The sequence below is a fragment of the Aulonocara stuartgranti genome, assembly GCF_965226115.1.
Source record: "Aulonocara stuartgranti genome assembly, chromosome: 14".
In the NCBI taxonomy this organism is placed as follows: domain Eukaryota; kingdom Metazoa; phylum Chordata; class Actinopteri; order Cichliformes; family Cichlidae; genus Aulonocara; species Aulonocara stuartgranti.
In genome coordinates this window covers 1,005,725-1,033,693 of record NC_138950.1, presented here as the reverse complement: position 1 = coordinate 1,033,693, position 27,969 = coordinate 1,005,725, and the positions used below count along the sequence as shown (strand labels likewise).

Genomic DNA, 27,969 nt, shown 5'->3' with positions numbered 1-27,969 from the left:
TTATGATCCAATGTTGTCAGTGTTTGTTTTATGTGTGGTTCCTCCCACCAGACGATGGCTGTGGGTCTTTTTCCCCTTTTCTTTCTTAGGGGTGGACACCTGGGCGTGCCTGCTGAGTAGTTGGGTGGAGTCTCTTCCTGTCCTGGGACTGGATAATTGGTTGATCACCTCCAGTATTTAACATTCCCTGATCTGTAAACGTGTATTCATAGCCTAAAAACTCTTCACCTACTAAGAACTGTTATATTTCCGTCATATATATAACTCGAAAAGCTCTTGATAAACATGTGAAGCACTAATAAGCTAACAGTGTTTTTAATGTTAGAAGTGGTTACACATCACAGTGTGTTCAGTTACATCTCTGAGAGCAACGATGTTGCATTACAAACTAAAAATGTACAAAGAATTTAGTTTCCTTTTTTAACTTTGGGGGGAATAAAATATATTTATTGATATATTATGAAATTCTTACTTGGTTCCCAGTCAGCCGAGGATTTAATATTTTTGTTTGGAAAATGGAAAAAATATGTTTTTTTATGGTTTTGAGTTGAGTGTATTTCCTATAAACATGTGGTTTGTGCCTCAGCTGCAGGGGAGGCTGGAACAGCTAGCAGCCATGAGCTAATTAAGCCTCTCCTTGTTTTACGCTGGGACTGGGCCAGAAGGAGAGAAGCTGACAGCGAGGAGGCTGGTGCTGTACACTGAAGCTGACCAGGCATTAGTGCAAAAGCACTGAGTAAAAGCTGTATAAAACAATAAAGAGTTATACTGGACTGGAAATGCTGCATCCTGTTTGTGGTCAGCCTCTAAATTTAGAAGCTCGTTACAGTGATGAAAGCTGTAGGTGCTGGCTTGCTGGTACCTTTGCTAACCTTCAGTTATCACCACACTTTATTTAGCTTCCAAGACATGATTTGTTATCATTGTTGAGCTATTTCAGAACTTGTATTTGGAATTACTTGTCACATGAAAAATGAGTTTAGGCTCTGTGGAGTCTGGAAAGAGAGTAACTGGAATTTTGTTTCTGTTGTTTTCGAGAAACTTACAAAACCTCCTCAGGCTCATCCGTGTCCTGTAACACTTTCTAGCACTGGATTTACTAACCCTGGGCAAATTTGCTTAAAAGTACAGTGAATGCAACTTTGACACCTGTACCTTGAATGCATCACCGATTAAACACTTAACAATATTATGTTATTATCTCCCTGGCATATTGAATCACTTATTTACTGAGGGGCAACCGATCCGGCTAACTTTGCCCTGAGCTGTTAATGTACATTCAGGACAGTAACTAAGACAGATGTTTATTGCTGTGGTTATATTAGGCAGAAAACACGTAAAACATAAAAAAGCCACCATGAGAATAATCATAGAAATAATCTGAGTTATTTTCCCAAACAGTCAACCCATTTTTTCAACTCCTGACAGGAACATTTAATAAAAACATATCCAATTTTGTCAATGTTCATTCTGATCTTTTTATTTCAACTTATTGAATTTATTTATTTATTTATTTTAATATATTTTGATACTAAAACATGTTTATTTTTACTCATGTACAGGTGTTAAAATTGAAATTGGCAGGTGGGGAACCCTGAGATAGATGAAGCAGTGCCAAAAGGGGGATTTTTATTTTCCCCTTTACTTACTTCCCCAGCTTATTGAATTTAAAGAAATATACCACAGTTTCCACATCAAGCATTTGCATTTTACCAAAAATCAGAATTTTACATTCGATGCGGACTTTGGTCAGATTCAGTCCGTAGAGCACAGGATTGAAGAGCGGCTGAAATGTGAGCCAATATAAAGATAAAAAAAATACGCAACAGATTTGGGACGTGTTTCATATCAAGTCTGTTTTGCACAATTTAAAAAGAAAAGTAGAGTAGAGTAGAGAAGTGAGGTGAGGTGCTGACGGCTTTCTGTCGGGTCTGTTTGGACCCAGAAAAACAGACTTTGAGGATCCTCATGTAGGTGTAAAGCAGCGGTTCCCAAACCTTTTTGCAAACATTCAGTAAACAATTAAGCAAATACAAGTAACGCTGTGGCCACGTTATTGTTTACAGGAGATGAATCACAGAATGGCAGATAGAGACGAAATACTGTTAATCTGACTGTCTGCAGGTTTTACACGCAGTTACTGTCCCTCCATTTACAAAGGCAGAGGCATCACGCTGTGATTATTTTACTGTAGTTGTTTTTTCCTGTGTAATAATGTTCAACATTGCTGTCAATACATTTTTCAAAAAATGCCTCTCTGTGCAAAATGGGTTTAAAAACATAAACAGCTGTGGGATCCTGTTTGTCCGTGATTTGAACGGGGGAGCAAATCGTGGCAGGATCAGCCTGATGTTATTTGTGTCCAGCTGTATAAAGAGCAAACATCTCCAACATGTCAGGAGCAGTTAGTCATTACAACAAGTGTTTGAACTAAAGATCAAGAATGTGCGACCCCATCATAAGACCCCCACGGTGTGCTGCAAACTCTGTGTCTCTGTGTGTGTGTGTATGCACGTGCACGTGAGTGCCTGTGTGTCTATGTGAGTGCACGTGAGTGAGTGTGCATGTAGGTGTGGGTGTGTCGTAACAGTCAAAGCACTGTGTGTGTGTGTGTGTGTGTGTGTGTGTGTGTGTCTGTATACGTGACTTCCTGGGGTCATAAAAGTAATCTCCTCACCCAAGCTACACCAGATTCCTCTACACAACATAGAAAACACAGTTAACATATTAGAAACACTGAGACTCCCACTCTGCATCCACTGGGCCAGTGGCCTCTTGTTGTCTTACATTTACAGATCAGGTGGAGAGTCTCCTGCAAACCTGCTTCTAAGTTTAGAACAATTATGAGTTTTATTAAAGGTACAAGCATCAGCAACCCCCAACTGTAGCTTCCTGTCTCCTTCTATGGCAGGCTGACCCCAGTGTCCATAAATTCCTTTCCTTCTAAACAATTACACTCTCAGGCTACAGCTAAGCCAAACTAAAACACAGACCAATCCTTCCTTATTCCTCTGATCTAAACAAATTTAGCACATCATATTATAATAATTATTTTCTTGAGCTAATCTGAAGGCCACATGAAGTTTGGCTCTGCAAAAAGTTGGTGACCTCTGCACACTGTGCATCTCAGCATCCACTGACCCCACTCTGTGATTTTACATGGCCATCATGGCTGAGCTGCTGTTGTTCCCAATCACTTCCACTTGGTTATTATCCCACTAACATCTCACTGTGGAATTTTTAGTTGCGCAGGTGTCGTCCTATCACAGTAACACACTGGAGTTCACTGAGCTCCTGAGAGCGAACCATTCATTCACAGTGAATTCAGTGATTTGGATGGGGGAGTAAACGTGTATTAGATGTATTATTGTGTATAATTACTAACACCTCTATGTGTTATCGTAGGATTTACCTTACATTATAAAGCACTTGGACATAACTGTTATTGTGATGTGACACTATAAATAAAATGTAACTGGACTAAGTATCTATTAATGTTGTTGTGGCTACATAAGTGGAAAAAAATAAGCAATTCAATGACAGGGTCAGAGGTTTTACTCCCGGCCCAGACCTTTGTGATAAATGACTTTAATTACAACCTAACCCCATATACATGTGCCGAGCTGGAAGCTTCTACACTGTATCCCACTCCCCAGTTTTAAACCATCACAGATTTAACAGTTTTTATGGAAAACCATTTTTAAGGGAACCATCATGGATTCTTGTGATGGATGTTTCTACCAATGTTTCTGTGAGTGTCTATCAGGCCAGCTTGAACTATTGAGGTCAGCGTTGATCGCTGTTCAGCTCCACATTTGTAATCACGGTGTTGCAAGAATTCAGCTGCCTCAGCAGAGTACTGTGACCACTGATAAACCTGCAGCTGCACAATGCTGTTCATTAACACGGCATATTATAATCAGCAATTAAAAGACAAAGATGAAGGCGCTTCCAAAGAATACTTTATTGGATTTCTTTTAATTTTAAATTAAAATGTTTCCATTCATTTATCCTGTTCGTTGAGACTTTTATGGACCGTTGTTTCCTCTAGTTTACAAAATCCTTGATTCATCATTGAGACTAGAAAAGTTTTACATAAACACCACGCTATGTACCATTCTGACTAATGTGCTTAAATATGTTTTATTCTCTGTTATGTGAGAATTGATTGTGTAAATAAATGTTTCATTTATAAGATTTCTAAATATCCTTATTGTGAAAGATTAGCATTTCATATTATTCAAAGTGACAATATGTGACAAAGATTTAAATAAACTAGTTTTGTTTGAACTTGTTTTGAAAAATGTAAATGTAATGCCTGTTACAGTCACACATATTCCAAACAGTTCCAGAAATCAACTTAGTAAAGTATCTATTAACTTTTTAAATTCATATCTTACCAAATAAAAGACTTTTACATATGAGTCGGATTTTGGTTAGTTTGAGTCCGTACAGGACGGGGTTGAAAGCTGGTTGGCAAGTGAGAAAATATATTGATAGGAAAATGCGTAAAATCATGGGAGCTCTGCTCAGGTTAAACCTGCTCTGCACTATTTCAAAGAAGCAACCAAATGAAAAGTTGAGCAGAGAAGCGAGGTGAGGCGTGCAGGTGCTGATGGCTTTCTGTCGGGTCTGTTTGGATCCAGAAAAACACACTTTAAGAATCTTAACATAAGTGAACAAGTTTAGCAATGCAAGACCAATTAGTACAGTGAATGTGTACATGAGTCCATAGATGTTATTAATTGTTGTGTCAAAGCAGGCCAGTTTCACGACAGAGTAATTGTTGCAGTACAGTGTGTCAACAGTGTGTCCACAGAGCTGCAGTGAGGCATTCAGTGATATCATCACGACTATATTCAGAATAGGGAACAGCCATGTGAGAACGATGAGCTTGGCAACCTTGTTAAACGTCATATGTGTGTGATACTGTAGAGGACAGCAGATAGCAAGATACCTGTCATAAGACATGATGGCTAAGTTATAAAACTCTACATTTGCATAAGTGTACAGACAGAAGATCTGCAGGAAGCAGAGAGGAGCAGAAACAGTGTGAACATCAGAGAGGATCTGAAGCAGGAGGAACGGAAACAGCCCTGTACTACCATACAGCTCATTCACAAACAGGCTGCACAGAAACATGTACATAGGTTCATGTAAGCTTCTGTTCACACAGATAACCACAATCAGCAGCAGGTTAGATCCAAATATAAACACATACAGAGACATGACAATAGTGAAATATAAGTATTTGAATGGCCCAGTGTCAAAGTAGGCACTGAAAGTGAAATATGAAACCTGTGAAAGGTTCGTCATGATCAACAGTTTGCTTCTCGGAACTATGAAAGTTAAACGAGGATCACAGTGTTATTTAATAGAACTGCCAAACAAAAGTAGTTTTCAGTCTACTTACAGCATGTTGCAGAAGTGAATTAGCATAAAACTGACTGACATGCAGACGTTCCTTCATTTAAACTCTTCAACCGGGTGATGTAATAGTCTGAGCTCATTGCCAACGGACACTAATTGTGTCTCACCGCTACTCTCAGCATGAAAACAACTTTTGCTGAAATACAAAAAACTGTAATTCTAAACTTATTAAAGGGTTTTATATGTGGAGCTGTTATATTTCTATAATTTTTGATCTTTTGATTGGCTGATATGTTTCAGTGTGAATGCCAAAATTATATAGTTTAACATTCAGGACTGCCCATCCGCCACCTAGTCTGGATCTTTGTAATATATCCCACTTTATACGTGAATGCCTGTTAATCCATATGAATGACTCGAGCAGAGCACTTTTTTCCAGTAATCGACTGGGGGGGGCTAAAGGAAACATTGAACTTATAAAATGAATTCTTGGTAATACATTCATTTTAACTACAGCGATCCGAGCTGGCACTGACGCATGCGTCCATCTATTAACATCCTTTTCTATCTTTTTAAAAATATCACAGCAGTTGTTCTTAACAATAGAGGCTACAGACATCACTACCTAAGTACCTAAATAATTAACCTGTCCTACAATGTTTATATCTGGTGGGGTATTGAGAGTGTTCCAGTCTAATTTGAGTAACATAAGAGCAGATTTCCCGAGGTTAATCTTAAAACCTGATAGCTTACCAAAAGTATCTATTAAGTTCAATAGTGTGGGTAAGGTCGACTGGATAGCCGACATGTCGTCCGACAGACATCATCGGCATATAATGAAATATGGTGTTTTGTACACCCTATAGAAACAGGGATGAAGGTGTTGTTTTGCCGTGTTGACTGTGCTAAGGGTTCTATAAAAAGGTTAAAGGAGTGGGGAGAGTTGACATCTGTTAGGTTTATATTGCTGGATTGTCATTTATGCTTAGAAATATTTACTCATATATGCTTACAGTTATATAATCAATTGCATATTGATAGGATGTCTGATCCTTAGCAGCCTGCAAAGACTCTGTGTGCCTCCCAGAGCACTCTGGCATACACACACATCTTAAGGTCACAAGAGAGGTCGTACCTTCTCTTACTGCAGGCATGTCCAAAGTCCGGCCCGCGGCCCAATCACGGCCCACAGCTTCAGTCTAATTATGTGTAATTTATGGCTCACTTTCTAAGTCTGAATAAATAAATCCTGGCTTTAAAGGTGTAGTTCCTTTTTTCACCACATGGTGGCTGCACATTTTTTCTGCTACTTGCGCCTGTGCGGCGAGCCCGCCCTTCTCTGCTCATTTCTGCCATGGCGACTGTACAAAAAAAGAGAAAGGTTGATGGTGAGGGCCGCTGCTTTCAGGAGCGGTGGGAATTGCAGTATTTTTTTACTGAAATTCGAGGCAATTGTGTTTGCCTGATTTGTAAAGACACTGTTGCCATGTTTAAGGATTTTAACATTAGGAGACACTACGAGACTAAACATGCTGCAACATATAACAAGCTAACAAGGAGTGAGCGCGCTGAAAAAGTGAAGCAACTCCAAGCTGCTCTGGCTTCGCAACAGCGGTTTTTCATGCGGGCCTGTGAGACACATGAAAATATCATGAAAGCCAGCTACGAAGTGGCTATGTTAATAGCGAAACATGGCAAACCTTTCACTGAAGGTACGTTTGTCAAAGACTGTGTCATGAAAATGGTGGAGAACATTTGCCCCGAGTGGAAGCAAGAATTTCTGAATGCTTGCTTGGCACGCAACACTGTGGCACGAAGAGGTGAGGATATATCGTCAGACATTCACAGACAGCTGCGGGACAGAGGAGTGGATTTTGATTATTTCTCATTAGCCTGTGATGAAAGCACCGATGCATCTGACACCGCGCAACTGCTGATTCTTTTATGAGGAGTCGACGACAAGATGAACGTGACAGAGGAGCTGCTGGATCTCAAAAGCCTTAAGGGTCAAACCAGAGGATTGGATTTATTCATTTCTGTTTGTGAAGCTGTTGATGATATGAAGCTACCATGGAGTGAAGTTTCTGGGATCATTACTGATGGTGCACCTGCCGTGGCTGGTGAGCGAAGCGGATTGTCCACACTGATCTGCAATAAGGTCAGCAAACAAGCAGGTAACGGTGTTAAACTTCACTGTATCATTCATCAGCAGGCTCTCTGTGCCAAACATCTCAAATTTGATGATGTTATGAAACCAGTAGCAAAGACAGTCAACTGTATTCGCTCTAAAGCTCTGTACCACCGACAGTTTCAGGAGTTTCTGCACGACATCCAGGCTGAATATGGTGACTTAATTTATTACAATGATGTGAGGTGGCTCGCATCAAGTCCTTTGGAACCAAACTGCAACTTTTCCAAAGACACTTGTCCCTAACAGAGCCACTTCCCAGCTTTGAAAGAGGTTATTGACAGTTTCCCAGAGGACATTAATGTTCAAATGAAGAGGTACGCAACAGCTATCGCGTCTCTTTCTGGAGAATTTAACAAACGCTTTCAGGACTTTGCAGCTATTGAAAAAGACATGCTGCTTTTCTCATCTCCCTTCTCCGTGGACCCTGATGATGCTCCAGCTTCAGCTGGAGCTCATTGAACTGCAGTGTGACGATGAGTGGAAAACACCGGCAGTCTTCTCTTGTTGACTTTTATCGGCAGCTAGACAAAGACAGGTTTCCTGAAGTGCGATCTCTTGCCAAGAAAATGCTGAGCTTATTTGGTTCCACATATTTGTGTGAGCAAACTTTCTCTGTCATGAACTTAAACAAGAACCGATTGAGATCAAGGATGAGTGACTCCCACTTGCGTGATATTTTACGCATCTCAACCACTGCCCTCAAACCAGACCTAATTGCTTTACTAAAATCTAGATCTCAGTATCACCCCTCTCATTAGTCCAGGGATGCCCAAATTCTGTGCTGGAGAGCTGCTATGCATGTTTTAGTTCCTTCTGGTTTAGCACAGTTGAATCAAATGAAGAGCAGGCCTCCAGGAGTGACATCCCTGCATTAGTCATGTGTTCCTGAACAGTAAAAAGCATAAAGCATGCTAATGCAATCCACAAAAGGAAACGTATTTTGTTAAACTCTTAAGATTTGGTTTTAACTGTTGATGTTATGCTCTTAATTCATAGTTGAGTGTGTTGTGTACATATTGTGTAAATTTACAAATGTGGTTATTTCTTGCGGCAAGTGAACTTCCAGTTGTGCAATCTTCCAGTAGATGTGAAAAACTTTGGCTTCCTGAATAGTCTTGCAAAAGTCAAGGGCGAAATTCACTTTAAAAAAACGTTATTGATAACAGAACACTTTGCATTACTTATAACTCCTGTTTAAATGTTCATTAGGCAAAGATATGGCAAACTCATGGAAATTTAGGGTATTCTATACAGTTTGTTCACTGTTGTCTGACTCTCCAGATATAAATGAAAGGCGGAATTGTGTCTTTAGAGTTGTAAATGCTTGAGTGTCTTTTATTTAGGTACATTTCTATTTTAAAAATAAAGGTAATTGTGACTATTAAAACTGTTCTTCATTATATTTTCATGTAACTTTGTTATGAAAAAGAAAGTCAAAAGGAACCATTGGCCCCCAGGCATCTTCACTTTATAAAATTTGGCCCTCTTTGCAAAAAGTTTGGACACCCCGTCTTACTGATTTATGGTATTGGAGGCCACCTACTCTGTGTCTGGTTAAGTATAAGAGCCCTTTGTTTAGGTGGACGGATGGACTCCTGGCACCAGCTTTAGGGAGTCCAGCGTCATATCTTGACACACACACACACACACACAAACACACACGCATCCCTACACGACATACGGACAAGGTACACTCTCTTCACATGTATGCCTATGTAAGACGTCATATGTTAATGAACTTATGCATAGTCATGAAACTGCAATACAGAGCAGTGCTACGAGGGAGCAGACGAGAGCAACTGGGGTCAAGCGAAGGAACAGCGCTCGTCAGCCCTCCCTCGTGCACGAGTAACACAAAGAACTTTGGTGACTTGCGTCCTGCTTTTGCTGTTGTAGTAGAATTGTCTCGTTCCAGCGGTGGGACAGAACCATCAACATCCCTGTCTTGTCCTGTGAAATATACTAAATGTAGATGAGGGACTTTCACCAATACAGACATTGGCTGAAGGCTCGGTGTATAAAATTTTTATCATCTTAATAACTTTTGGGCCAAAGTTAAATTTTCTAATACTTTCTACAAAAACCTCCACTCCACTTGGTCAAATGCATTCTGGACGTTCATAAAGAAAAGACCAATCAGAGATCGGGACCTACTAGATTCATCAGTAATATGGCCTTAGTCGGAAATAGGTCGATAGTTATTGCACTCCAGGGGATCCTTGCCTTACCAGACTTTGGCAAGACTGTTATTAAGGCTGTACTAAAGGTTGTTTAGTCCCACACATGGGAAATTTGTTTTGTTACAGCAGACAGTGGACAGTGCATAGTTAGATCGCAAAAATAAGTAAAACACTGGAATAGGATAAGAATAAGATACTGTACACAATACATTAGAATAAAATAAAATAAAATACTATATACAACTGAGTATAATACAACATTGTCAGAAAAAGAATATTGCACTTAGTGTTATTGCTATTGCACATGTGGAGTCTGACAGTAGCTGGAAGGAGACCTGCGTCCCACATGCCAGGTGGGTGCCGCAGCCACTGAAGGAGCTGCTCAGTGCTGTCAGAGTCTGCTGCATGGGCTGGGAGATGTTGTCCAACAGGGATGACAGCTTAGCCACCATTCTCCTGTCACTCACCACCTCCACTGGGTCCAGAGGGCACCTGTGTCACCCTGTGTCACCCTGTGTTCCACGGTGTCCTGTTCCTCGTCTGCGTCTCTCTACTTCTCATCCCTTTATCGTATGCTCCCAGGTCTGTTATTTTTAGTTCCCCCAGTTTAGGTGTCTTCAGTTATTTGTCATGCCCCACTGCTTGTTTGCCACTACACCTTTGTAAATAAACCTCACTAGCATTTCATCCACTGCCTGCATCTTGGGTCCTTCTTCCAACTCCACACGGCTCGCCTCGGCAGCCGTGACAGTACGAACCGGCCACAATGGACCCAGCAGCATTCAACCCGCCCGAGGAGCTCCGGGAGGATATTATTTATTCTGTGGACCGTCTAATTAATTTATGGCTGGGGCATGAGGAGAAGGGATTCCGCCAAGCCATAACTAATCGATTGGAGCGACTGGTTTCCGGTCTCCCCAGGCTGCTCAGCTCACTCCACCCACTTGTTCAGAATTTCTTTCTGAACGAGCTGCACCTTCACCCCCCTACCGCTCGTCTGCTCAGCCCACCGGAGGATAAGCAGTCTGAACTGCCGGATGTGGAGTTACCCGGCCTGTCGGAGCGTTCTCCGAGGAGGAAGCAACGTTCGCGTTGTAGGCGCCTCACCCCACAGCCGGGTGGTGGGACTTCAGAACTGCCAGCTGTGGTGAGTGAAAAAGACACTCTTTCTGTTTCTCCAGACTTTGGGACTGTTAATTCTGGGGCTGTGTTTATTCAGTTAGCCGCCCGGCCTCAAGCTCAGTTAGCCGCCCGGCCTCAAGCTCAGTTAGCCGCCCGGCCTCAAGCTCAGTCTCCAATTCCACCACCGTCGTCATCCCAACCATTATTTCAGTCACCCTCAGTTCAGCCTCCTGTTCAGCAGCCACTAGCCCTGCATCCTGTGTCACTTGCTACTCCGGTACGACAAGCTCAGTCAAATCAATCTGAAAGGAACTGTGTTTCGTCCGTTTGTTCTAAGCAGAGAGACGAACCTAATAATAACGTAATCATTCCTAAAAAGCTGGCTAGTTCAGAGACTGTGATGCGCTCCAGGGCCTCCCCAGAGGCTGAGTTTCAGCCCTCAGCCCACTCTGGACCCCTGGAGGCTAGGAACCCAGCTGAGGACTGCACCCGTCTGTCACTGCCTGAGCAGAGTCAATGCTCTGCGCAGCTGCAGTCTGCTATGTGTTTGCCAGAGGCCACTGTGGCTGCTGGTCCTGTTCTGTCCCTGCCAGAGGCCCGTGCGCCTGCTGGTTTTGTCCTGTGTGTTCCAGGGGCCCCTGTACCCACTGGTCCTGAGACTGTTCTCGCTGGAGGGCCCGAGGAGCCCGTCCAGCCTTTTGCCTCGTCAGCTGGAGGGCCCGAGGAGCCCGTCCAGCCACCAGCTGCTCCACCAGCAGCCTCATCCACGCTTGCAGTGCCTCCGTCTCCAGCTTCCACGCCGCCGCCAGCTGCAGCCTCATCAGCGCCACCTGGTCCAGCTTCAGCATCCTCATCAGCGTCGCCTGGTCCAGCTTCAGCAGCTTCATCCTCGCCTGGTCCGGCCTCAGCAGCTTCATCCTCGCCCGCCTCGCCTGGTCCGGCTTCAGCCTCCGCCTCAGCTTCTGCCTTGTCTGGTCCAGCCTCCGCCTCGCCTGGTGCCGCAGGGATCACGCTACCTTCAGGTCCCAAACTGCCGCCTCAACATCATCGAGCATTTGTCAGGCCGCTTGTTGGGCATCATCACCACCGTGGCCGCCCTCCGGACTTCTGTTGCCGCCCCCGCCTTCTGCGTGGACGACCTCCTACACGCCGCCACTGCCTTCCGCATGGCCGGCCTCCAGACTTGCATTCCCGCCGCCGTTGCCGTCCGCACGGTCGGCCCCCAGAACTGCATTCGCGCCGCTGTTGCCGTCCGCACAGTCGGCCCCCAGAACTGTTTCCACGCCACTGCCTACTGCGTGGCCGGCCTCCGGACCTGCCCCACTGCCGCTGCCATTCGCATGGTCGGCCTCCGGAACTGAACTGTTTTGGCCTCCTGCACTGTCGGCTCCCTGAACTTGGCCATCTGGGCCTTTTTTGGACTCTGTCCCTCCGTCCTGGACCCTCTCCGCCCGCCCTGGTCGGGTCGTTTTCTGTTTTGTTTTGGTCCGTTTTTGTGTTTCTGCAGGGCTGTCTGGAGCCAGCCCTTGAGGGGGGGGGGGGGGGGGGGGGTACTGTCATGGTCCTGGGTCGGTGACCCAGTGCTTTTAGTTTGTTATCATTTTCTAGTTTATTATGATGATGATGATGATTATTGTTTGAGTTCTATGTGTTATATTCGGTCTGCCTTTGAGTCTGAGTCTGTATCTCTGTCTATCTATGGTGTCACCCCGTCTGTTTGTGAATCTGTCTGTTTAGTTCTGTGTCTTGTTTGGTTCCCCGTGTTTGAGTTTCCTGTTTTATTGTGAAGGTCTCTGTCTGATGTGAGTGTCTTCAGTTTACGTTTCCCCTGTCCCGTCAGCTCCGATTCCTCCCAGCTGTGTTGCCCTCCTGTCTCTCATCCCCTGATTACTGGAGTGTGTATTTAAGCCCTGTGTGTTCTCCTGCCTGTTGCCCGTTCGTCTGTGTTACTTCGTGTCAGTCTGTGTTACCCGGTGTCCTGTTCCTCGTCTGCGTCTCTCTGCTTCTCATCCCTTTATCGTATGCTCCCAGGTCTGTTATTTTTAGTTCCCCCAGTTTAGGTGTCTTCAGTTATTTGTCATGCCCCACTGCTTGTTTGCCACTACACCTTTGTAAATAAACCTCACTAGCATTTCATCCACTGCCTGCATCTTGGGTCCTTCTTCCAACTCCACACGGCTCGCCTCTGCAGCCATGACATTTTCAGTCTCTTCCTGTCCACAGCAGAGATACTGCCACACCAGCAGACCACACCTTAAAAGATGGCTGAGGCCACCACAGAGTCATAGAAGCTCTTCAGGAGTGGGCCCTTCACTCCAAAAGACCTAAGCCTCCTCTCCAGGAACAGCCTGCTCTGCCCTTTGCCAGCAATATGGACTAAGCTATCACAACAGTTAAACACAGGGATTGATGGACACCTAAGCTGAATGAGATTGTATCTTTTCACCAACTCCATAAAACATGTAGACTGGTTCGGCAAACTCCCACACACCCTGAAATATCCTTTACAGAACAAAGAGCTTGTCCATTGTTCCATGACCAGGATGAAAACTCCATTGTTTGTCTTTCTTCCCAGTACCCTGCCATCAAAATTCCCAGGAGACTGAGGAGACTGAGGAGTGTGATGCCGCTGTAATTAGAGTGCAGAGTGTGAAGATGGCGCCCGTGCGGTCGGCTGCCGTCACGACTGCTCCGACCACCTTTTCTTTGTTTTTGTTTTTTAAGTTAGTTTTCAGCGTTTTTAAATGAGCAAAATCATCACCATGCGGTACATTAGGTATGACAGAGACACTCTTGTTTCTATTGGTATACAATGTACTCACAATTTAAAGTTTTTAACTCCGGATCCGAGCTGGCCGAGTGAGATCTTGAGGGAGAACAAAGGACGTGACGCGAAGCGGCAGCCTCGAGGGAAACGAGCCGGCGTCAGGAACAGGCTGAGAGCTCGTGCACACCGCACACCTCTGCCTAGCATCCTGCTCGCCAATGTCCAGTCACTGGAGAACAAGCTTGACGACCTCAGGGCCAGGATAAAGTTCCAGAGAGACATTCGGGACTGCAATCTCCTCTGCTTCACCGAGACATGGCTGAACCCAGCGGTGCCGGACCACGCCATCCAGCCGGCCGAGTTCTTCTCGGTTCACCGCATGGACAGGACACGGGACTCGGGGAAGTCAAGGGGAGGCGACGTGTGTTTAATGGTGAACAACAACTGATGCAACAGTGCGAACGTTGTTCCTCTCACACGCTCCTGCACACCAAATCTGGAACTACTGTCCATCATGTGTCGTCCTTTTTATCTACCTCGGGAATTTACATCGGTCATTGTAAGTGCCGTTTATATTCCACCACAAGCGGACACGGTCACCGCCTTATGCGAGCTGCATGAGGCACTCACACAGCACCAGACACAACACCGGGACGCTGCGCTTATTGTGACGGGGGACTTTAATAGCGCCAACCTCAAATGCGCAGCGCCGAACTTTTATCAACACATCACCTGCCCCACCAGGGGTGAAAGGACACTGGACCACTGCTACACTACGGTCAAGGACGGCTACAAGGCACAATCCCGCCCCCCGTTTGGCAAATCCGATCACGCTGCCATCTTCCTCATGCCAAAATACAAACAAAGGCTGAAACAGGAAGTTCCGGTTCAGAGGAAGGTCGCGCGCTGGACGGACCAATCGGTGGCCGCGTTACAGGACGCACTCGATGACGCAGACTGGGACATGTTCAGAAACAGCTCCAATGATGTCAACGTGTTTACGGAAGCGGTTGTGGGATTCATCGGGAAACTAGCGGATGATACCGTGGAGACAAAGACTATCACAACGTTTCCCAACCAGAAGCCGTGGGTGGATAAAACCATCCGCGACGCTCTGAGATCCCGCACCGCTGCCTACAACACGGGACTCACGACGGGGGACATGGACCCGTACAAAGCCGCGTCATATAACGTGCGGAGGGCGGTGAAAGAGGCGAAGCAGCGCTACGGGAGGAAACTAGAGTCACAACTCCAACAGAGTGACTCTAGGAGCCTGTGGCGGGGACTAAGGACAATAACGGACTATAAAGCACCAACAACCGGTATGATGAACGCGGCCGTGACTCTGGCAGACGAGCTGAACACCTTCTATGCTCGCTTCGAGGCTCCAGCTAAGGACTCCAATGATGCTAGTGCTAACGGCGCTAACGGCTGCAGACAGGAAGATACTGCCAGCACCGGAAACGTGCTCGTCATCTCCGAGCATGAAGTAAGGAGAGCCTTCAAGAGAGTGAACACCAGGAAAGCAGCAGGACCAGACGGCATCCCAGGTCGTATCCTCAGAGACTGCGCATACCAGCTAGCTCCTGTGTTCACTGAGATATTCAACATCTCTTTATCTCAGTCGGTGATCCCCACATGCTTCAAAGAGTCCATCATTGTTCCTGTCCCGAAGAAACCCCACCCTGCTTCTCTCAATGACTATCGCCCTGTAGCCCTCACCTCAGTAGTGATGAAGTGCTTTGAACGCCTGGTCAGAGACTTCATCATTTCTTCACTACCAGACACACTGGACCCACTACAGTTCGCTTACCGTCCAAATCGTTCCACAGACGATGCCATCTCTCATCTCCTCCACACATCACTCACTCACTTGGACACTAGAAGGGGGAATTATGTTAAAATGCTCTTCATAGACTACAGCTCTGCATTTAACACCATAATTCCCTCCACACTCACCACCAAGCTGGAGCATCTGGGACTCAGCTCATCTATGTGTCAGTGGATCTCCAACTTCCTAACTGGCAGACCACAGGCAGTAAGGATGGGCGGACATGTCTCAGCCTCCACCACTCTCAGCACTGGAGCCCCCCAGGGGTGTGTTCTGAGCCCCCTGCTGTACTCTTTGTACACATATGACTGTGTGGCCACTACCAGCTCCACCACCATCATCAAGTTTGCTGACGACACCGTCGTGGTGGGCCTGATCTCTGATAACAACGAGACGGCCTACCTGAAGGAGATTAGGAATCTGGAGAACTGGTGCCAGAGGAACAACCTCCTTCTAAACGTCAGTAAGACAAAGGAGCTGATAGTGGACTTCAGCACTAAGCAGGAGAGGAACTACCAGACCCCCGTCATCAACGAGTGCCCAGTGGAGAGAGTGGACAGCTTCAAATACCTCGGAGTTCACATCACGCAGGACCTGTCATGGTCCTGTCACATCAACACCGTGGTGAAAAAGGCCCGACAGCGTCTCTACCACCTCAGACGCTTGAGAGACTTCCAACTGCCCTCCAAGGTGCTCAGGAACTTTTACTCCTGCACCATAGAGAGCATCCTGGCGGGAAACATCTTAACCTGGTTCGGGAACAGCACCATGCAGGACAGACGAGCTCTACAGAGGGTTGTGCGGTCAGCTGAGCGCACCATCCGCTCCGAGCTCCCTGACCTGCACTCAATCTACAGCAGGCGGTGCTGGACCAAGGCCAGGAAGATGGTGAAGGACCTCAGCCATCCCAACAACAGACTGTTCTCTCTGCTGAGGTCAGGAAAGCGATTCCGCTCCCTGAAGACCAACACAGAGAGACTGAGGAGGAGCTTCTTCCCGCAGGCGATACGGTCTCTCAATCACACCACCACACAGTACTGACCCACACATACAGTTCTTACACACACACTGGACTTTCTGGACATTTATTTACACTTGTGGCCACTGCACAACTACACTGTGTGGTCATCTAATCGAATCACTTTATCACAAGTTGCTTAAATAAATCACTTTAAGCATATTTGCACTGCACAAGACACTTACACATGTGGATTGCACAACCCTGGACATTATATTTCTTCATTAGCATTTAGTATTTGTACAGCTGCTGTTACTGTTCTATATTTCCTCATATATTCTTATATATGTTCTATATTGTGTATTTGTGTATTTTGTTGTACAGTTATTTTATTTTTAACTTAAATTTTTGAGAAAAATGAGAAAAAGAGAATAAACAAAGCAAAAATGAAAGTATTTGAAACATAGTTTTACGTTCTAAAATTATTTTATAGGCTAATAGTAAACTGTTTTCAAACACAGAGCATGAGCATATACAGAAGACAGAAGGAGCCTGGATCCTCTCCACATTTCCTCTCTGCTGTTGCACTGACTGGTCCAAGTTCTAACATCAAGCATTTAGACTTTACTTAAGATTAGACCTTTATATATGATCCGGATTTTGGTCAGACTCAGTCCATAAAGTAAAGGATTACAGAGCGGTGGGCATATGAGCCAATATAATGATAAAAAAATACGCACCATATTTGGGACATGTTTCATGTTAAGTCTGCTTTGTGCAATTTCAAAAAAGGCACTGCATGAATAGTTGAGCAGAGAAGCGAGGTGAGGCGTGCAGGTGCTGATGGCTTTCTGTCGCGTCTGTTTGGATCCAGAAAAACAGACTTTCAGGATCCTCATGTAGGTGTAGAGAATCAGAGAGACAGCCGATATTGTGGTGAGAGAAGTGGAAATAAGTCCACAGATGTTATTGACTGTGGTGTCAGAACAGGCCAGTTTAACAACAGAATAGTTGTCACAGTACACTTTGTTAATGATGTTCCCACACAGCTGCAGAGGAGCACTCAGAGAAATCAAAAGAGTGATTCCAAGAAATGAGGAAAACCACGTTAGAACAATGAGCATGGATACCTTGCATGGACTCATTCGTGTGTGATATTGAAGAGGAAAACATATTGCAAGATATCTGTCTTCTTATGTCTGTTCATAGTGATTTTGGGGTAATTAGTGTTAAAACTTTGGGGAATATTGGATTGATTAAATGTATTGCTGTTTATTTTGGGGGCGAATATTGAGTTAAGAGGTTATGTTTTAAGTAAATAAGCGTGTTTATTTTGATGTGGGTTGAGGCCAGCCAGACAAACAGTAGTTCAGGGTATTTGGTTTGTTTGACCAGCAGAAACGCGGTTTCGGGCGTCGAAATAACTGGGGGCGAAGACCCCGCAGTGACGCTTATAATACACTTGAGTAAATTTTCTTAGGACGGGGGCGTGGCCCCTAAGGGCGCAGTTGCTCAGCGTGTGACGGCGACCCCTGATCGTGGACGCACGGCCAGGTTAAAGTTCGGGTGGTACCCGGGGGACTTCGGGCACCCCTTAAAAACTAAAGTGAACAAGGGGTTCACTTTCCTGCCTGCTTTCTTCTCTTACCCAAATCGAACGAATCTTAACAGTTGCCAAGGTGATAGTAATCTCGAAAAACCAGTAAAAGGACTGTGTCAGAGTTAAATCACAGTATGAGGCATAGGGTGCCAATGGTGGGAGCGCCGTTTCCTCTGGGAAGAGGGTGCCGGCTGGCTGAGCAACAGAACCTCTGGCAGGATGGCTCCCTGCCCTAGGTCAGGTACGTGGCAGGGTGTGGATTGGGTGGATTCTTTTACATTTTGATGGAAGCCAGTTAAGTCTAATAATAGATTAAATGCCTTGTTGAGGGTGTCATTTTTAGTATCTATATGAATGTTAAAATGACCCTGAACAGTTGTTTTATGGGAGCAAGCTATTAACAAGCTAGAGTAGACAGGCTAAACATATCCAATTGAGGAGGGGAACAGAGGGTTGGAGTGCCATGCATTTCACGCTAGGACCAATTCTGTTTACATTATGCATTTTTCCCTAAGGCAGTATCATAAGAAGGAATAGCATAATAAAAATAATAATAATATTAATAATGATAATAATACATTTTATTTATAGGTGCCTTTAAGACCCTGAAGGTCACCTTACCATAGCACAAGAACAATAGCAGCAATACAATATAACAAACATGGCAACCAAAAAAAAAATAAGCACAATTCTGAATACATGGTGTTAACCATTCCTCGCCGTCAGTCCCCTGACCGTGGTCGGGAGACACGAGGGGAGATGCTTCCTCCAGGGCCGAAGTTTGTCCTCCTTCGGGGTTAACTCCCTTCACTTTTGTGGAGTAGTGAGGCAGACAGAAATCAGCCGAGGCACCGGAGAGTACTGAAGAGATGAGGCTTTAATAACAGTACTGCACACTTTGGAAACACACTGCATAGCCTGTAGCCCGTTAGAACGCTGCTCCCGGTCGCCCTCTACCCATGACACACTCTCTCACTCTCTTTTTCCTCTTTCGCTCCCCGCGTTTCCTTCACGCGCATGCTCACACACACATTACATACACTCCTTACTGCACCCAGTCACACACAAGACAGCAATTCCTGCAACAATGGGTTTTGAGATGTGATTTAAAAGAGGTGAGAGAGTGTAAAGGCTTTGAGTCCCGTGGTAGTCAGGCAAGCAGGTGGAACAGACAGAAGAGAAGCTGAAGAAGAGTGAAGTGCACGAGCAGGTGAGTATGTAGTTCAAGTTCAAGTTCAAATTTTATTCGCCACATGCAGTGGCAGGTTTCCCTGCAGTGGAATGAACCCGCCCCCCGACCTTACACACACAACACAGACATCACATGAGGATATAAGTCAGAGAACGGTTGCATTACAGAAAACCACTGAAATGTACACTGCAATGGGAAAGTACAAGAGGAAAAAAAGAGCCCTCTGCTCATGCTGGGCTATAGAGGACAGCATGAGAACAGGAAACAAAAAAACTCTTCTGCACAGAAAGCACATAAATGTCCACAGCACAACATTATAGAGCGCGTGACCAGCAACAGGGTTGGGTAGGGGATAAGGAGTAATCCCAGGCAACACAGCAGCCATCCTGCCACTGCGCCGACTCTCCAGCGCGGGCCCAGACCCGCCTCGTGTTCCCAGGAGGCAACAAGCATCGAAGGCGTTGGAAGGGGAGGGGGGATGTGTGAGTGCTTATCAGTGTAAATGTATGTGTGTGTGTGTCCAGAGTTCAGCTGAGACAGTGTCCTCCGCCCTATCAGGCTAAGTAAACAGTCTACCAGCCAACCCAGGTGGCCTTGCATGGAATGGGAAGGAACAGAATCAACACAGTCGTTATCAGGGAGTTTTGTTCAGCTCCGGCCTTGAGACCGCAGCTGGCGCCGAAGGGGTAGCCGCATTATGATGGTGATTTTTCTTTTGTGACAACTCAGGAGAATTTCAAGCTGTTTTTAACACTCCGACACCGACACTGGTCTCTCAATCTCCCGTTGGATAGCTGCTTTGAAGTTTTGAAATTTAAGCTTAAATTTCAGAACTTACATTTTAACTACTGATTTTATCTACTGTTCTGATTTTATCTGTTTTGATTTTATATACTTTTTTGTTTGTTTGTTTGTTTGTTTGTTTGTTTGCTTGTTTTAATCAATTTTAAATCATGCTTTTTATTTGTTTTTGTTTCTAATGTCTCTGTAAAGCACTTTGACTCACCTTGTTGAATTGTGCTATACAAATAAACTTGCCTTGCCTTGCGAGTTTCTCCATGATGTTATTTACCTTCAATTCCGTGGTCTTTTCACTCTTTTGCTCAGAGAGCAGATTCTGAGACCTCACAACCGCAGCCAACTGATCCGCGATGTAATCCAGCTTCCACCCAGAGGTGTTGTTCCGAGTGGATTCTTCCCTGATGTAATCCAATATACGCTCAGAGGTGTTATTCTGAGTATTCACTGCAGCCGTTAGCGCCTCCAAGCTCTTAACCATGCTGCATTCAGTGCGTCCTTTCTGAGAAGCCGCACCTCGTCCCATCGTTTCAATCCCAGCGGGCAGTCTTGTGGGGATTTGAACAGCCGGTTCCGCTTTCTTAATTCTCCGATAAGCCAGGGCCAAGCCAGCTCCGATCAGCAAGAACCCTGTTATCATGGTTCCGAATAGGTAGATATCTTCAGCGTCCTCGATCGACAGTCCCGCCATGCACACGACCCTCCAGTTCTGCCACCCGTCCATCGTGTACCCGGCAGGGAAAGTCCCTCCAGGGCACTCAGGCTCTCCCGAGCCCAGACTTCTCGTTGAGAAAAGGGTGTCAATAGCATTCAGAGACCAGTTGATCAAATCCATAATTCTCTTTTAGGTTTTAGAAACAGACTGTGAGAGAGTGTTCCAGGGAAGTGAAATACACATGAGACAAGACAAAGACACAAGAGGCTAAGCAGGGAAGATAAGGGGAAGGAGAAGAGGAGAAAAGTGCGACTGCCTTCGCCGAGAGCCAAACGAGAATGTATGTAGAAGATCAGATAAATATGGAGGAGCGAGGTTATGAAGCGCTTTGAAAGTGAGAAGCGGGATGTTGAAATTGACACGGAGGTGAATCGGAAGCCAATGGAGCTGTTTAAGAACAGCTGTTATATATTCAGTGGATCTAATTCTGGAAATAATACGAGCATCTTTATTTTGAACTAACTGCAATTTATGGAGGGATTTATGAGGTAAACCATAGAGAAGAGAATTACAGTAATCTAAACGAGATGACAAGAGCATTGACGAGTATGGCGGTACTGCTTGCAGTGAGTGAGGGATGAAGACGATTAATATTACGGAGATGAAAGTAGGAAGACTGAGTGATATCATTTATATGTGCTGTGAAGGACAGAGTGCTGTCGAGGATGAATCCAAGACTCTTAACCTGAGGGGAGGGTGTGACATCAGAGTTATCAATGGATAACGAAAAATTTCTGGTTGGGACTGTGGTCAGTTTTGATTTGGTGCCTATTAAAATTAACTCTGTTTTATTGCCATTAAGTTTAAGAAAGTTGTGAGTAAACCAGACCTTGATTTCACTTAAACAGTCAGAAATGGATGTGGGTGGGAGAGTAGCTGTGGGTTTGGAGGATAGGTAGAGCTGGGTGTCATCTGCGTAGCAGTGAAACTGGATGTTATGCTTCCTAAAAATATTACCAAGGGGTAGGAGATAGATGATAAAAAGTAAAGGACCCAGGACAGAGCCTTGGGGTACACCAGAATTAACTGGAGTAGATACTGATCTGTGAGGGAGTAACTGAACAAACTGTGAGCGGCCAGAGAGATAAGAGGTAAACCAGGTGAGTGCTGTACCATTGATGCCAATAGATGCCAACCTGTGAAAAAGGATGCAGTGGAAGATAGTGTCAAAAGCTGCTGTAAGGTCAAGGAGAATGAGGATGGAGATGAGTCCAGAGTCAGCTGCAAGCAGAAGATCATTAGTGATTTTTACTAGAGATGTTTCTGTACTGTGACATGAACGGAAGCCGGACTGAAACTGCTCGTACGAGTAATTTCCAGTGGGATGACGATGAACCTGTGCAGCCACTATCTTTTCCAGAATTTTGGCTAAGAAAGGCAAATTTGAAATTGGCCTGAAATTATTTAGATTGGAGGGATTTGAACCATTCTTTTTCAGTATTGGGGTTATTATTGCAGTTTTAAGAGAAGAAGGAACAGAACCCGATATAAGAGAGGAGTGTACGATATTAGCAATCAGTGGGGTAAGAGACGGGAGTGAGAGTTTAACAAGATTAGTCACCAGTGGATCAACTTTATTTATCCATGAAGCCAGATGACACATACCAATTAGTTAAACTGCAGGAATGTCCTAAAGACATAAAGACCTGGATTGCCGCTAACTTTCTGTTTCTTAATTCAGATCAAACTGAATTTAGAAGCAGCCCTAAACATCTTAGAAATATGGTATCTAAAGAAATCTTACTCTGGATGGCATGACCTTGGTCTCCAGTAACACTGTGAATCTTGGAGTCATTTTTGACCAGGATATGTCCTTCAATGCACATATCAAATAAATATGTAGGACTGCTTTCTTTTGAATGAGCTCTCCCCACTCTAGAGGTGCTCATTGGTCGGCAAATGTGCTGCATTCCTCACCAAATATTGGTGTCATGTTTCTGCTCCTCTGGGCAGAGTCGACCTAGTTTTTTTCCTGGGAGCTGCATCTGGGGCTGATTAGGAGCTACAGTATTTAAGACCAGCACACACAACAACTCTTTGCCATATCATCAGCTACCCAGCGTTAGTTCAGCCAACTCATGTACTTCATTGAATCTCATGCTTGTACTTACCTTGTTTCTCTTGTGCTTAGTTGTGTCCATGGATTACTCACTTCACCATCTACATTTCTCCTTCCACTCGGTCACTGGACTTTTACTGCTGTATTCTCCACCCTCACTCCGGTATAGACTCCATTCTTCTCACCTGCTTGCCTCTCTGCACTTGCAATTGGACTTCTTCACGGATTGGAATACCTCAAACTCAACCAGACCTTCTCCAAATTTACTACATGTGCCGGCAGACAAGTAAGCTACTGGGAATCAGTGTCATTGGATAATCTTGCAGACCGTTTAAACCCCACGCTGATACCACTCTCCTCTGTTACGGTCTCTTTGACCATCGATCAATTCCAGTGTCTGTGTTTTTAACGTGCCCCATGGGTCCATCCTGTTTCTGACGGCCTGTGCCATGACAGATATAGGCTAAGTTCCCAGACAAACCGGCAAGTGACAGTACTGAACTCTCTGCTCCTGAGTTTGTCAAGCAGGACTCAGAATCATGACTTGTCTGCCACATTCTGGGATTTCCCTTAGGATTAGACTGGCTGTCAATCAGAGACTGATCCTTATGTTTGTCAGTCTAAAGACTTTGAATCTGCTCTTTGTGTGCTGTGTTTTGAACCTGCCTGTAAAAGTGTTGTGCCGGCTGCTCCAAGCACTATGTCTAGCTACCTACAGCAAATTTTTCTGTAGTCTGTGTTTTCTCTCGCTGAGCTAACCTCTTCAAAGACTGATGTTTGTATGGGTCAAACATGAGGCCAATACTAAGCCATCTCTTTTTCCTGTGCCAGCTTCCAGGGTGAGGTTAGCCAAGACCCAGTCCGCCTTAGCACCCGGACTAGTTCCACGGGTGGGGGTGGCTTGGGTTCAGTGGGTTTCTGCACCTGTGCCGGGTGCCTGCACCTGTGCCAGGTCCCAGGGTGAGGGTAGCTGAGACCCAGTCCCCTTCTGCACCTGTAACTGTTGGGTTTTGGGGAGGTTATTGTCCAACTAGTTTCTGTGCCTGCAAGCGCTGCAAAGCCCCAGCCAGAGCAATCAGAGCCTTTTGCGAGCCAGAGGTTTTCATGTCATCTGGCCCAGCCATGTCTCAGCGAGAGGTCTTAGTGTCATCTGGTTCTGTACTTGCCAAGCCTGCCACACCGAGTCCTGCACGTCTTGTGCCTGCCATGCCACATCCTGCACTGCCTGCACTTGCCAAGCCACATCCTGCACCATTTGCGCCTGCCAAACTGTCTTCACCCAGGCCGCGGCCAACCACCTGCCAAGTCATTCAAGGATCTTTGCCCATGCTGCCGCTGACCACCTGCCAAGCTGCCTGAGGATGCTTTGTCTCCATCGCCATCGTGGCATGGAGCCTGCCATTGTGTTTTGTTTTGGACTCCTGTGCCCCGGGTTTTGACAACTAGTGATACTTTTTTGTATCCTTTCTGGTCTGTATCAGTTTGTCTCTGCTGGCTTCCTGTTAAATCCAGAATTGAATTCAAAATCCTGCTCCTCACAGGATTTAAATAATCAGGCCCCATCTTATGTTAATGACCTTAAAGACACTTCCGGTGCTGCTCCGAGCTGGCAGCCAGTATCAGCAGCTCCGACCTGAACAAATCCTTCTTTTTCTCTTTAATATATGTTTCTTTGTTGTTTGTGTTTATTGTTTTTGTTTTTCTATTGTGGACTGCTGTCCCCCACAATGGAGCTCAGAATTCTATGGACAATGGTGTTCGTTATTACATTTTTTACAGCGTCTTTGTCCGGAGAGCGCGTGGAGGTCCGACCTCCCATTGTTTACAGCAGCTGTTAGCCCTCGGAGCCTCCGCTGCCCTGCCTACCGCCGAGCAAGCTAACATCCCCCGTGAGGTGAGGAGGAAAAGACGCGGTACTCGGGCCGGGATCGGGCGTCGCAGTAAAGTTAGGAGGTACCGGCCAGCGATTCCATCTGTTATTATGGGGAATGTGAGATCTCTCCCCAATAAAGTAGATGAACTGGCAGCCCTTACCCGACATCAGAGGAGCTACAGGGAGTGCAGCCTGATGTGCTTCACAGAGTCGTGGCTAACTGCGCTAACTCCGGACTCACACGTAAACATGGATGGTTTTCATCTGATCCAGGCCGACAGAACAACGGAGAGTGGTAAGAAGAGAGGAGGGGGTCTGGCTGTGTTTGTGAACGATAGATGGTGTAACTCTGGTCATTTATCTATCAAAGAGACGCTATGCTGTAAGGACATTGAGCTGCTAGCGGTTAGCATGAGACCGTACCGCGAGAGTTTTCATAGCTAATAGCTGTGTATGTCCCGCCCTCTGCTAACGCTGCAGCAGCCTGTGAGGTCCTGCACACTGTAACCAGCAGACTCCAAACACAGCACCCTCAGGCCCTTTTCCTGATCTCTGGGGACTTTAATCACATCTCCCTGTCCTCCACTCTCCCCACCTTCACCCAGTATGTTACCTGCCACACCAGAGACAATAAAACATTGCCAACACCAAGGAGGCATACAGCTCATCACCTCTTCCTCCCCTGGGGGGCTCTGATCACAATCTGGTTCATCTCCAGCCTGTGTATAAACCTCTAGTACACAGAGAACCAGTTGTGAAACGCACAGTAAGGAAATGGTTGGCAGAGACTGAAGAGGCCCTGAGGGACTGTTTCCGCTCTACTGTGTGGGACAACCTCTGCAGCCCCCTGGAGGATGACCTCAGCAGCATCACAGACTGCATTACGGATTACATGAACTTCTGTGTGGACAACACCGTACCCATCAAAAAGGTACGGTGTTTTTCTAACAACAAGCCATGGATAAATCCTGAAATTAAGGCTCTCCTCAAGGAGAATAAGAGTCTTTAGATCTGGAGACAAACAGGAGCTGAGAGTTGTTCAGAAGAAGCTGAAATGGAAGATAAGGCAAGGGAAGGAAAACTACAGCAGGAAGATGGAAGAGCAGCTGCAACAGGACAACATCAGAGGGGTTTGGAACAGCCTGAAGACAATTCAGGACAAAAACCAACCCCCCAGGCTGCAGGAGACTTGGGGTGGGTGAATGACCTAAATAAATATTTTAAAAGGTTTGATCAAACACCCACCCCTCCCACAGCATCGTCCCCCCCTGCTGCAATCTCCTTCATCTTCAGGGACGTCCTGTCCTTCATCTCAGGACTTCACACCTCCCAGCTCCCAGCCATTACACTCACCCCCGGCTTCTGTGGACTCCAACATACACACCACTCCCCCAAAATCCACTCTTACTATCTCAGCACTTCAAGCGAGGAACGAGCTTCGCAAGATCAAGGTGAGGAAGGCTGCAGGTCCAGATGGCGTCAGCTCCAGGCTCCTGAGGTGCTGCGCAGATGAACTGTGTGGCATCCTAGGTTATCCCTTCAACCTGAGCCTGTCACTGGGGAAAGTACCACAGCTGTGGAAGACCTCCTGTGTGGTACCGGTACCAAAGACCTCCCATCCCAAGGACCTCAGCAGCACTGTACTGCCCTATATTGCATCTTAATTTGTTTTTATATAATTGCGTGAAATGAGTCTTGAGTTGAATGTTTTTTAATAGGCAAAAAATACTTAAATAAGAAAATGGCGAATTACATTTTTGTCTTCTTTTTTTTTCTGCTGATCTGAAAATTGATCCGATCAGTGACGAAAAAAACGTGATCCAATCCAAACTATGAGACTTTTGATCCTTTGCACCACTAAACATCACTCACTGTAACAGTTCAAAATGAAACAGATTACCAGAGTTACTGTACCACATATTAAAACCCTTATTTGTAGCGCACCTGCAGAATTTTGCCTCTTTTTGTTTTGTTTCATTTTTTAACTATGAAGACATCAAAGGTTTTACTGTGTTCAGTTCATGAAATCTGTTCATACATCAAGATTTGCTGCAGTTAGTTTTACTATTAGCACGGATATAATAACAGGGTGTTACATGTCAGCACAGAGTAGTTTTTTGCAGGTGAGAGAGATTTTGGACAGGGTCAGTCCATACATTAAAGGGTTGAATACAGGTTGACATGTTAGAAAGTATAATGATAAAAATATCCTCAGCATGCTGGGTACACTGTTCATGTTAAACCTGCTCTGCAGAATTTCAAAAAAGCAGCCGAAAGAGAAGTTGAGCAGAGAAGCGAGGTGAGGCGTGCAGGTGCTGACGGCTTTCTGTCGGGTCTGTTTGGATCCAGAAAAACAGATTTTAAGGATCCTCATGTAGGTGTAGAGAATCAGAGATACAGGGCATAGGATAACGAGAGGAGTGGAAATGAGTCCATAGATGTTATTGACTGTGGTGTCAGAACAGGCCAGTTTAACAATGGAGTAGTTGTCACAGTACACTTTGTTAATGATGTTCCCACACAGCTGCAGAGGAGCACTCAGAGAAATCAAAACAGTGATTACAAGAAATGAGGAAAACCACGTTAGAACAATGAGCATGGATACCTTGCATGGACTCATACGTGTGTGATATTGAAGAGGAAAACATATTGCAAGATATCTGTCATAAGACATGACGGCTAAGTTAGCAAGCTCTGCAGTTCCATATGTGTGCACACAGAAGATCTGCAGGAAGCAGAGAGGAGCAGAAACAGTGTGAACATCAGAGAGGATCTGAAGCAGGAGGAACGGAAACAGCCCTGTACTACCATACAGCTCATTCACAAACAGGCTGCACAGAAACATGTACATAGGTTCATGTAAGCTTCTGTTCACACAGATAACCACAATCAGCAGGACATTGGCAGTAATGATTAAAAAATATAAAGACATAACGATCACAAAAAATAAATATTTCAAATGCCCGCTGTCAAAATAGGCACTGAACACCAAGAATGAACTCTGAGATGAGTTTACCGTCATCCTCCTCTCCATTCAAAAAACAAAGGTAATACTGTTTGCAGGATCCATATTATTTATCATCACATCATATAACCACAGGTTTTCAAAACAGTGAAACTCCAACAAAGCAACAGACATGAAACAGTTGGGGAAGAATTTCACTGATGATAATCCATCATGGTAAATGTCCAGCGCTTACCATTCAACAGAGTGCTTAGGCAACGTGGGTTATGACATTGTACTCAGACCCCTGAATCACTCCCCACTGAGCTAAAGTTCTGCTTCTGCTTCTTCATAAACTCTGTTCTGAAA

General features: G+C 45.2%; 1 protein-coding gene and 1 pseudogene across 2 annotated transcripts; both read right to left on the bottom strand.

Annotated features, from left to right (window-relative positions):
- Nucleotides 1-642: 642 nt before the first annotated feature.
- Nucleotides 643-5,316, bottom strand: LOC309686948 (olfactory receptor 11A1-like; annotated as a pseudogene). The gene is made up of 3 exons: nt 4,541-5,316; nt 1,732-1,854; nt 643-743 (listed from the first exon to the last, which is right to left on the bottom strand). The product of its transcript is annotated as an olfactory receptor 11A1-like (transcript).
- An 11,720-nt stretch (nt 5,317-17,036) lies between these two features.
- Nucleotides 17,037-27,588, bottom strand: LOC309686946 (olfactory receptor 52D1-like; the record flags this gene model as incomplete). The annotated part of the gene is made up of 2 exons (XM_082501619.1): nt 17,037-17,360; nt 27,076-27,588. The coding sequence occupies 2 exons, from the start codon at nt 27,586-27,588 to the stop codon at nt 17,037-17,039; spliced, it is 837 nt and encodes a 278-aa protein (XP_082357745.1).
- Nucleotides 27,589-27,969: the final 381 nt, after the last annotated feature.